This window comes from Trichosurus vulpecula, chromosome 8 (assembly GCF_011100635.1).
Source record: "Trichosurus vulpecula isolate mTriVul1 chromosome 8, mTriVul1.pri, whole genome shotgun sequence".
NCBI lineage: Eukaryota > Metazoa > Chordata > Mammalia > Diprotodontia > Phalangeridae > Trichosurus > Trichosurus vulpecula.
This window is the reverse complement of record NC_050580.1, coordinates 209,015,930-209,028,269: the sequence shown is the minus strand read 5'-3', so window position 1 is coordinate 209,028,269 and position 12,340 is coordinate 209,015,930. Positions and strand designations below refer to the sequence as shown.

Below are 12,340 nucleotides of genomic sequence, written 5' to 3'. Positions count from 1 at the left end.
CATTTATAGTGAGCCCACTCAGTTTGGTTTCATTATTTTCTCCAGCTTCTTTCAGCAGCATATGAGCAGGCGTGAAGGCAGCAAATGGTGGGAATAATCTGAGGCAATCTTTCCAGGGCAAGATCAGTGATAGGATATGGGGATTCAGGGACTTGAGAGAAGAGAACTGGTTCACCATGGTATCCAGATTTGGAAGAGAGATTATGGCTTATTTACCAGTGACAGCCTGGGAAAGGAATGTAGGGATGTTGGAGTTGAAGGTGACAACAAAGAATAGGTTTAGGTAAATACTAAGGCAAAGGGAGAGGTACAATGATAAAAAACTCTGGTTGAATAAAAGAATTTTGGTAAATGGAAGCGGAACACTTGTGGATGTGGACTAAGAGCAAGGGTATGACCGACTCTGTTATGTACAGCTCAGGGGGAGTGGGGGTGGAGGGAATTCATTAGATTGAGGGAAAAAAGTTACAGTATTTGAGAAAACATGACGTATGCCAAAAGTCTTAGTGACCCTTCAAGTTTTAATAGCTTACATGGTAATGATGGTAAAGGCCGAGTCTCAAATTGGCAGTGGGGAGCAAGAATGTTCTGACTATCTGATTGTGACCAGTGAGTCAAGGGATATGAGAAAAAGTGTAGCTGGTATGGCTTGGGATGCAGTATTGTCAGGGAAAAGCCAGGTCTCAGTGAGTGCTTAGAAGATGAAACATGAGAGAGGAAGAGGTTTAACTCTAAAAGGACCAGAATTTAAGAATACCTCAGAGGACCAAGGTCCTTTAATTAACCTAATATGTTTTTTTTCTATTCATTAGACAAAGAAAATGGAGATAGTGGGATGAAATTTTTATTTCAAAGTAGAACTATAATTTTTTGATATCACTTGACCTGCCTTGTCCTTCTAGTATTAAGATGAGAAGTTTGCAGAGGGAACAGTGAAAAGAACAGTAGGTGGGATTGAAAAGTTTTATAGGAAAGGAGTTAGAAATCTGGGCTCCAAAGAGGAGAGTTTGCTCTTCACCAGTCAGAGGTTCAGTATCACTGGAATCAGGAGAGTAAAAAAGGGTTAGGCGTATGCTAAGCCTCAGGGAACGAGTCCAGGCAGAGCATCATTGAATAGGGACACGTCCATTGAGGGAGGGTAGGTGATTATTAAATTCAGGGTCCCTTTTGGCAGGTGTCATTGCTCTGTCTTGTGAGATATCAGGAACTTCACCTTATTGAAAGCATAAGCAGTGGGCATTATAGCACAAGGAGTATCGGGGCTCAGTCAGGAGATAGGAGGTGGCACACCTTTCAGAATTCCCAACTACCTATATCTATTCATAGATCTTAGACTCAACATGTCTAAAAAGGTGCTGATTGTTGTTCTTCAAAACTCCCCTTCTGATTCTGTCATTTGACTCAGTAATTGAGCCCTGTGGGATTATCTTTGATACTTCCTTCTGCCTTACTTATATCAGATCATTTGTCAAATATTGTCAGTTTTGTCTTTGCCAGGTCTCTATATTTCCTATGTTTTCAATGCTACTACCATTATATGGGCTTTCATTACTACCTGCTTGTATTGTTGGGCTCTTAATAGGTCTTCCTAATTTTATTTTCTTCTCTCTATTGTCAAACTTCTCTTCTTTATGGGTATCTGCTCCTGTTACTTTGGCAGAACCCCTCGATGCCTTCCTATTGCTTACCAAGTAACCTCACGCTCCTTTGACTGTCCTTCATGATTGTCTATGATTTGGTGTCATCCTCCTTTTCTAGCCTTATCTCATACTGCCATCCTGCCTTGTGTGCTGAGCTGCAGATAATCTGAAATTTTTGACATCTCTCCTTATACACCCCACATTTTGCTATATCTATTTCCTACGCCTGGAATTTCCTTAGTAAATCCCTCCCCATCCTCTAAAGCCCAACTCAGGTGTTACCTGCTCTAGGAAATTTTCAGTGAGTCCACTTGTTGATAAACACCTTTCTCCCCCTTCCCCCTTTAGACCTCATATAACATTTTGTGTTTAATTAAATGAGATATGTACAAGAGTTGGTGTTTATAAATGTCAACCTTTTTTTTTTTGGCACCTCTCGTGGAGTGATTACATTGAGATTCTCCACCAGAGTTCTACCTTGATGTCACATCGTAGCATGGAATTCTTTCTGGTGAGCCAAAAAGCACAGGGCTCTGTGAAATGACTTTAGAGACAGTGTTGCAGCAGTAGATGGTTTCTGCAGCTAGAACCAGGCTAGTTAAGTGCAGAGAGGGTTTTCACCACCAGATGGCACCTTTCTTAGGCCGCAGTACTTCACAACAAAGGCGTTTCACTATAGTCATTTCCATGTTGTCGCCAGACTGTAGGATTCACGGTAATAGGGGCTGTATCTTATATAAACTTTAAAATATCTTACGTTAATGGTGTTTAATAAATAAAGTACAGATTGCGGCTCTGTGTGGAAAGGGTGCAAAGTGAAAGTGACTCTAGTCTGGTGGGATTAGCTGGGTAAGGCTTGGAGAAGAAGCAGAGTTTGAGGATTACCAGGACCCTTCGGTACATAATGAATCAGTTAGAAAAGACCTCAAGCCTCTGGCCTTTCATTTCAGATTGCTCTGTTATATCCACTTCCCACAGAGTAGCAGTTGTACAGAGTGGTTTGAAATTATGCTAATTATGTGGATCTGCATACTGGTTGGGTTTTTATGGTGTTTTATGTGTTGTTTGTATTTACTAAATATAAAAACCTCAGATGGTTGAAATGCTCATTTTTTTAGTGAATTGACAATAAAAGCTTCACCAGAAATTTACTGTTAATTAATATTTGCAGAGTGCTTTTCGTGTAAACAGTTATATAATAAAGAGAAATACTCAAACAAAAGTCCTCTTCTGAGGAGCTCAAAGACAAGAATATGAACTTTATGTATTCATGCTTTGATAGATTCTATAAAAAGAGTTTTTTTATTTATTTCTCTGGCAATAGAAAGTACACAAAACTAAAGTCTAGTCTAGAACATAGACTGCCAGTGAAGTTACTGAAGGATAAGAAATGCAAGTATTTTCACAAGCAGCATCAGTGATGTGGAGGGTGGCTATTTTAAAGGCATAATGCTGAGGAGAACTGTGGCCTGGCCCATGAAAGTCTCATAAGCCTTTATGGAAAAGTAAATAAGATTATTTCTGCTTATGAGATCTGCATGTAAAGTAACCACATTCTAAGGGCATCTTAACACATTTTTTTTTGTTTTTTATTTTCCATTTAAAAAGCATTTATCTTCCCTCCTACCCTCATTGGAAAAAAAGAAAAAGAAAATGCACACTGTCCATGTTCAAAAATATATATACACACATACATATACACATACACACATATCTATATATCTATATCTATCTTATTCAGAATTTTGATCCATTACCTGAAGGTAGATAGCAGGCTTCATCCTTAGTCTTTGTAACAACAGTTTGGCTAGCAGTTGCTGTTGAAGTGTAAGACCCAATGAGACCAGCAACAAGAGCTGCCAGCACAGGTTCTTTGATCTGCTTTTCTAAGGAAAGCAACTTTAAGGGGTTAACAATCTCACTTTAATCAAACATACATATATCATTTACTTAGTTCAGGGGGAAAAGCTGGCACCCTGAACTTCAGCGCAAATACAAACAGAAATTACAGAGACAATATCAACAGAGCAAACAACACAAACCAGTCTATCCGTAGCAATACATAGTTATCAGAGAAGCATCAACATCTGGGATTCTTCAAAGCCGGGGGTGGGAGTGGGGTGGGTTCTAGCTGCTACCCAGAGTTTCCACACCAACACTCTTCCAGTGAGTGGGAGCCCCAAAGGCAAAATGCAAACCTCTGAGTTTATATACCCTGTTTAGGGTCAAAGGGCGTTACAATGTGCAACTCAAACTCACTCTACCTAAAAGCCTTTTCAGGGTCAAAGTGCATCACAAACATGTGACTCAAACCCATGTAAATTAGGCTTTCCCTTGAGGTAAACAGGTCATGAAAGACTCCTGATTTAATCAAAGAAACAAAGGCCAAACTCATCAAGGGTGCTTGATTAAATAAGTACTTCAAAAGAGAAAACTGTAAAAAAAAGTCCCACCTTAAATACTTATACAGTCTTCCAGATTTTTGGTTGGTCATTGAATGCTGATCAGTGTTCTTAAATATTTCAAAGTTGTTTGTTTTCAAAATATTGTTATAGTATAAATTGTTCTTCTGGTTGTCACTTTACTCTGCATCAATTCATACAAGTCTAACAAAGTTTCTCTGAACTCATCCCTTTTGTCATTTCATGAATGTATTACATCACATTCATATGCCATAATTTTTACAGTCACTCCCCAACTGATATGCACCCCCTTAGTTTCCAGTTCTTTGCCACCACAAAAAAGTGACCATTAATTTTAACGTATGGGCCCTTTTTCTTCTTTTCCTTAATCTCCTTGGCTCTAGTAGTCTAAGAGCACTTCCTAAAGATCTTGTGTGATAATGAGCTGACGGTACAGCCTCAAGCTGGAAAAATGGATAAAAGCTTAACTAGAGTAGCCTGTATGTTCTCATTATTATTATCTTTGAAACCTGTCATGTTATCCTTCCTGGTCCACCCAGTGGCTCTGATTCTGCTGGCATTAGGATCAGAAATGCAAAGAGATATTGGTATTCTACTTTTCTGACTGTGCTTTCCCTTTATTTTCACATTTTAGGTACTCATCATTGGAGGATCTTTTGGTCTCCGGGAGTTTTCTCAAATCCGTTATGATGCAGTGAAGGCCAAGGTAAGAGTGTTATGTTGGAAAAGAGCTGTGATTGGAGGTGACAAAATGTATGGGTGTGTGTACTTTGGGAAGAATAATTGTTTAATAGGAAATTCTGCTTTTAGAATAGACAGTTTCTTTTATCAAGGACTTAGTGGCCTTGCTAACTCCTTTACAAGCAGCATCGTGTCTCATTGCCTATGGTTTCTATTCCTGCCACTTCTGAGTCACTGGGTAGCCTTGGGTCTATTTCCTAATCTTTAAAATGACAATAGTTATCGCACACAAGGTCATTGTAAAGATTTATGATGTGTTTTAAAGTATTCAGCAATTCTGCCCTCAATTTGTTGAAAGAATCTGTAAGTATGAAGGTATTTTGGTACAAAATAAGCCTCAGCAGAGTTGGTGTTAGGTTTTAGTGGAGACCAAAGAATATAGAGATAGTTATTTTAGTTCCTAAAATATAGTTAATTAAACAGTCCATAGCAATAGATTGTTTAAGTAATCACAGATTTGTACATCTTCTATAATTGTTGTACATGAGTATTTTATTGTAAAATTCAGATCAAATTTCATACAAGAATGCTATGTACCTTTATCCAGAGGTGCACATTTAATTTCTGTAACATAGGTAGAATGTTTCTGAGGTTTCCTTTCTAGGAAGCTTTCTTAGGAAACTTCATTATTGTTGATGGGGAAAATAAAGTTTGGGTTTGAGAATAGAACCATTATTGTTCTCAAAGACAAAAAAACTGTAGGCTCATTCATTCAGCATTAAGCCAATATTTATTAAGCTCCAGTGATGTACAGAGCACTATACTAGGTGCTAAGAGAGATAAGTTAGAAGAGATTATCCCTGTCCTCCTGGAGCTAACAGTCTAGTAAGAGTTTAAGAAATAAGCTAAGTACAATATGTATTATTACTTGATAAGTGGATTAGAATCAAAACAAAGTGGGGGGGGTGGAGCCAAGATGGCAGCTGGAAAGCAGGGACTAGCGTGAGCTCCCCACCAAGTCCCTCCAAAAACCTATTAAAAATGGCTCTGAACCAATTCCAGAACTGCAGAACCCACAAAGTGGCGGAGGGAAGCAGGGCTCTAGCCCAGGACAGCCTGGATAGTCTCTGGGTAAGGTCTATCCCGCACGGAGCTGGGAGCGGAGGGGAGTGGAGCTGAGCAGAGCAGAGCCCAGCATGGGTGACGCAGACCAACCAGACCAGGAGCCGGGTGGAGCGTGCCCTAGCGCCCTGAATCAGTGAGCTGCAGCAGTTACCAGACTTCTCAACCCATAAACACCAAAGACAACAGAGAAGATTAGTGGAAAAGGCTGCAGGGGACAGGGATAGAGTTTACGGTTCAGCTACCGCCCCAGGGGCAGCAGAGGTGGGGCAGCTACAGAACTACAGCTACAATAGCTTCCGGCCCCAGGCCCACCTGGTGGGAGGAATTAAGTGGCAGATCAGAGCAGGAGTGATGGATTGGGGGTTCTTGGGGAAGGACGAGTGCTGGTGTGGCAGTGCCTAAGCTTGGAACATAGAACTCTTTAGTCTACAAGCGGTCATACCCCGCTGAAAAATTCAGGGGTCAAGTAAGTTGGCTGGGAACATGGCCAGACAGCGAAAACGCACCCAGATTCAGTCTCAGACTCTGGAATCCTTCTTTGGTGACAAAGAAGACCAAAACATACAGACAGAAGAAGTCAACAACAAAAACCTCCAAGAAAAACGTGAACTGGTCTCAGGTCATAGAAGAGCTCAAAAAGGATTTGGAAAAGCAAGTTAGAGAAGTAGAGGAAAAATTGGGAAGAAAAATGAGAAGGATGCGAGAAAACCATGAAAAACAAGTCAATGACTTGCTAAAGGAGACCCAAAAAAAATACTAAAAAATATACTGAAGAAAACAACACCTTAAAAAATAGACTAACACAAATGGCAAAAGAGCTCCAAAAAGCCAATGAGGAGAAGAATGCCTTGAAAGGCAGAATTAGCCAAATGGAAAAGGAGGTCCAAAAGACCACTGAAGAAAATCCTACCTTAAAAATTAGATTAGAGCAAATGGAAGCTAGTGACTTGATGAGAAATCAAGATATTATAAAATAGAACCAAAGGAATGAAAAAATGGAAGACAATGTGAAATATCTCATTGGAAAAACTGCTGACCTGGAAAATAGATCCAGGAGAGATAATCTAAAAATTATTGGACTGCCTGAAAGCCATGATCACAAAAAGAGCCTAGATATCATCTTTCAAGAAATTATCAAGGAGAACTGCCCTGATATTCTAGAGCCACAGGGCAAAATAGAAATTGAAAGAATCCACCGATCGCCTCCTCAAATAGATCCCCAAAAGAAATCTCCTAGGAATATTGTCGCCAAATTCCAGAGTTTCCAGGTCAAGGAGAAAATACTGCAAGCAGCCAGAAAGAAACAATTTGAGTATTGCGGAAACACAATCAGAATAATCCAAGATCTAGCAGCTTCTACATTAAGAGATCGAAGGGCTTGGAATACAATATTCTGGAGGTCAGTGGAACTAGGATTAAAACCAAGAATCACCTACCCAGCAAAACTGAGTATCATGCTCCAAGGCAAAATATGGATTTTCAATAAAATAGAGGACTTTCAAGCTTTCTCAGTGAAAAGACCAGAACTGAATAGAAAATTTGACTTTCAAACACAAGAATCAAGAGAAGCTTGAAAAGGTAATCAAGAAAAAGAACAAGAAAAAGAAATTGCAAGGGACTTACTAAAGTTGAACTGTTTTGTTTACATTCCTACATGGAAAGATGATGTGTATGATTCATGAGACCTCAGTATTAGGGTAGCCGAAGGGAATATGCATGTATGTGTATATATATATATATATATATATGTGTGTGTGTGTGTGTGTGTGTGTGTGTATACATATATATGTATGTTTGTGTATATATATGTATATGTGAGTGTGTATGTATGTATATGTGTATGTGTATATATATATATAGAGAGAGAGAGAGTGGGCACAGGGTGAGTTGAAGATGAATAAGGGATGAGAGAGGAATATATTGAGAGAAGGAGATAGGGAGAGATAGAATGGGGTAACTTATCTCGCATAAAAGTGGCAAGAAAAAGTGGTTCTGTAGGAAGGGAAGAGGGGGCAGGTGAGGGGGAATGAGTGAATCTTGCCCTCATCAGATTTGACCTGAAGAGGGAATACCATACATACTCAATTGGGTAGCTTACCCCACAGGAAAGAAGGAGGAAGAAGATAAAAAGGGAGGACAATAGAAGGGAGGGCAGATGGGGGTGAAGGTAATCAAAAACAACACTTTCGAAAAAGGGACAGGGTCAATGGAGAAAATTCAATAAAGGGGGAATAGGTTAGGAAGAAGCAAAATGTCATTAGTCTTTTATAACATGAGTATTGTGGAAGGGTTATACATAATGATACGCATGTGGCCCATGTTGAATTGCGTGACTTCTTAGGGAGGGTGGGTGGGAAGGGAAGAGGGGAGAGAATTTGGAACTCAAAGTTTTAAAAAATAGTTGTTCAAAAACAAAAACAAAAAAGTTTTTGCATGCAACTAGAAAATAAGATACACAGGCAATGGGGTGCAGAAATTTATCTTGCCCTACAAGAAAGGAAGGGAAAAGGGAATGGGAGGCGAGTGGGGTGACAGAAGGGAGGGCTGACTGGGGAACAGGGCAACCAGAATATACGTCATCTTGGAGTTGGCGGGGAGAGAAATGGGGAGAAAATTTGTAATTCAAACTCCTGTGAAAATTAATGCTGAAAACTAACTATATTAAATAAAAAAAAAGAAAAAAAAAGAATCAAAACAAAGTGCTACATGAGGTCAGTGGGGGAAATTTGTTACTCTGAGAATCTTGGAGAAAGAGGCCTTTGGGTTGGGCTTTAAAAGGACTGGTGAAGATGCAACAGATAAAAAGGATGGGAGAGGGAGGACATCCCAGGCAAAAGGCGCGGTACAAGTAATGGTACAGAAGTGATAGAACATAGAGCATATCAGAGAGAGGAATTTGGTTTAACTAAGACATAGAGTGGGTGGAATAGAGTAGGTGATAGTGCCAGTGGAAGGCCTTGTATGTCAAGTTAAGGAGTTTGAGGCAGTAGGGAGCCATTGAATAGAAGAGTGATATAACCAGATAGAGATGTAACCAAATATATGCTGACACATATATTAAGGCTAGATTGGAGGGTCAGAGGAGAGAGTGGAGGTAAAAAGATACATTAGGAGACGATTTGTAGTAGTCAGGTAGGTAGTAATGGAAACCTCTACTGGGATGGTGGCATTAGGAATAGAGGAGGGGAGATAGATATTGTAGAGTGGGAATCTGTCATACTTGGTGACTCATTGCCTATAAGAGATAAAGAGGGGGAACAAAGATACAACCTCAATGCCCCAGGCATTCCTCTAAGTTACAGAGGAGTGGCTGATCTGCATTTGTATGTAGTCAAAGTCTTAGTGCAGTTTTAAGCTTAAAAACTCACCTTGCCTTTTGGGACAACCCTGTATAACCTCAAGTTTTGGAATGTGGGAAGCAGAGTAAATGGTGTTTCCACCGACCAAAATAGTGAACTCAGAGACAGGAGCAGGTTTTGGGGGGAGGTAATAAATTATGTTTTGGGTGTGTCCAGTTTGAGTCGCTGCTGGAATGTCCAGGTTGAGATGCTGGTCTGAAGCCCAGAATAGAAGTCAGAACTATGCAAACACCCATTTGGGCCTGAGTCACATAGAAGCGGTAGTACAAACTGGGGGAGTGAATGAGATTGCTGGGGAGAGAGTGGAGAGAGAAGAGCAGAGAGCCAAAGACAGGCTCTTAGAGGAGGATCCAACAAAGGAGACAGAGGAGTCTAAACAGAGGTGTAAGGGACGGAAAATTAAATAATAGGAGAGGCATCTTTAGGCACAAGCAAAGTGAATTTATTTTACAATTTGGGCGTCGCCTCCCCTAGGAAACTAGTGGAGGGAGGCAAAGTACAAAGGAAATGCAGCAATAGATATACTCTTAATGCAAAGATGCCCACCTCTATCCCTTCTTACCATTGGCTGGGAGGCAAGCTTACAATCTAGGCACGAAAATACAGAGCCAATCCATACATACTTTCCTTATTTGGCTGCTAATGTGGCGATGATATGGCTAACGAGAAGGAATGAGGAAGGAGAGGGGAACCTTCCCGGAGCAGAGAACAAACAGCTCACAGGTAGTCCATTATCTCCCTATTTGGTAAAATTATTGTGCTAATACAGAGAGAGGGGGAAGAGAGGGGCACCTGCAGCTTCAGGCCCCGACTTTCCAGAAGTTAGGTAAGTCACTACAAGGTTAAATTCCAAGCCTCTCCTACTCCCTCAGACATTCCCCATTCCAGAAATGTGAGAAGAGAGTAGCCCCTATATTCTTACCCTGTGAAGTCTTCACAAATTATGTCCTTCTCACTCAGAGGGATAAGTGAAGAGCCAGGACAGTATACTGACTCTAAAGCCAAGGGAAAAAAAAGGTGTCAGAGAATGAGAACCTCCGAAGGTTGTTAAATTTGCTGATTAGGTGGTCTTTAGTGATACTATAGAAAGCAGCTTAAAGTAGAATGGGTGGGACAGAAGCTTAGTTGGGGGTGGGGGTCCAGAGATTGTGGTTAGTGAGGAGTTGGAGGTTTTGGGTATAAACAATTCAAGGAGGTGGTGGAGAGGGAGGAAATGGATGGTGGGGGCTGGAAGGGTCAAGAAAATGCTTTTTAAAAAAAAGTATTGTGGAGACTTGAATATGTTTTTAGGTAGATGAGAAGGAGCTGGTGAATAGAGATTAAAGGGGCATGATTGCTAGAGCAAGGTCCTGCTAAAGGCAGAATGGGCCAAGGGCACAGGTAGAAGGAACAGCCTTAGTGAGGAATAGTGATGCCTTTTCTGTGACCAGAAAATGTAGAATTTATAGCAAGAAAATTAGTAATAGTATTGGGAGAGATTCTGTTAGCATATATATAGTATAAAATACATTGGCCACTAAATCAGAGTTTTGCCTAGCTTTTTTTTTTTTTGTGAAGGGTACAGTGGGCCTTATTTGAAAGTGACTGATGTGTCAAAACAAAATGAATTGGTAAAAAAAAAAAAAAAAAAAAAAAAAGAAAATTAAGGGGGAAAAGTTTCACTTATCAAGAGAAAAAGAAAAGAAAGAAAACAACATGAACTAAGTGACAGAAGACCTAGATTCTCATATAGGATCCACTACTTATTAGCAGTATTACATTAGGCAAGAAGACACTTAACCTATCTCCCTGAGCCAGTTTCTTTATCTGTAAAATACTAATTAAAAAGCCCGTCTTGCCTACCTTGTGGGTTTTTTTTTTTATGAGACTCAAGCGAGTTAATTTGTATGAAAATATTTTACAAACTGTAAGGCAGTATATAAATATTCCAAGTGAGATTCATTGCCGTAGCTCATGCTACTCTGATACTGTTTATACTGGTTCCTTTATCTCCTGCTACTCTCTTCCATGCACTCTGTGCTCCAGACAAACTGCAGTAATAGTAATATTAATGAGGATGGCGATGATAGGAATAATTCACATTTACATAATGATTTAAAATTTACAGAACACTTTTCTCCCAATAACCCCACGAAGTGCTCACCAATCTTTTATATGCCTCCCACTTTTTCAACATGCTTTTGCTTTTTTTTTTTTTTTTTTCCCTAGGCTTAGACTATACCCTTGTTGAATCTCTGCCTGTGTTTTAAAGTCATATTCAAATGCAGCCACTTTCAGGAAGTTTTTCTGGAGTCAGTAATGACCATTCCCTTGTCAGACCCACATAGCACTTTGATTGAACCACTCTCATGTCGTTTATCTCAAATTATTTTTACTGTCATTATTTGTGTCTGTGTAGTTCCTCAAATCCAATATCCTATTAGGCTGTGTGCTATATGAGGGTAGTGACCATGTCTTAGCTAAACAGTTTATCTTAGCCATTACCTAGGCTAATGCTCTACACGCAAATAGATGTCTAATAAATGTTTATTGATTTGTTGAAAATGTAAGATAATATCATTAGGGGCACATGGGCTCTTTTCCTAGAATAATTTTACTTGAGTTTTCTCGTTTATAAGGTGAGATTTGAAACTACCCACTTTCCAGAAGTGGGAATTAATTATTTGGTGAAATAAGTTGCTTCCTAGAATACATTTGGTAAGTTAATAGTGTATTAACTTTGGGGACCCTTACTAATGAACAATAGCAGTAAAAAAGATATTTTTCACCTTATTTTAAGAGGTCAAATTTAATTCCAGAAGGAAAACATTACATACCCCCAGTGTCTCCAAACTTCTTTTGCATAAGGTTCTGCTTTTAAAATAGGATCCCTATGAAACTTGTAGGGAATTCCCAAATCTAAATGAACAGGTTATCTCATATGACCTCTATATCTTTTAAATGCTAAGACCTTAAGTAGTCACTGCGCTGGTCTCCATCCCCATCTCCATCTCTAAGGGAAGACTTCATGCTTAAAAATGCTTCCCTCTGATTGCCAGAGAATTATTAAACCTTTTTGTGCATGAGGACTCCATGCCCTTAATTATTTTGAAGGAAATGAATCATATTCATA

General features: G+C 39.6%; 1 protein-coding gene across 2 annotated transcripts in view; it reads left to right on the top strand.

Annotated features, from left to right (window-relative positions):
- LOC118829144 (cytochrome c oxidase assembly protein COX16 homolog, mitochondrial) overlaps positions 1-12,340 on the top strand; it is a 145,099-nt gene that overhangs the window by 29,661 nt on the left and 103,098 nt on the right. For both annotated transcript variants that reach the window (XM_036736111.1, XM_036736110.1), the window contains exon 2: positions 4,698-4,769. In XM_036736111.1, coding sequence (XP_036592006.1) covers positions 4,698-4,769 — 72 coding nt within the window. The remainder of the gene's footprint in view (positions 1-4,697; positions 4,770-12,340) is intronic.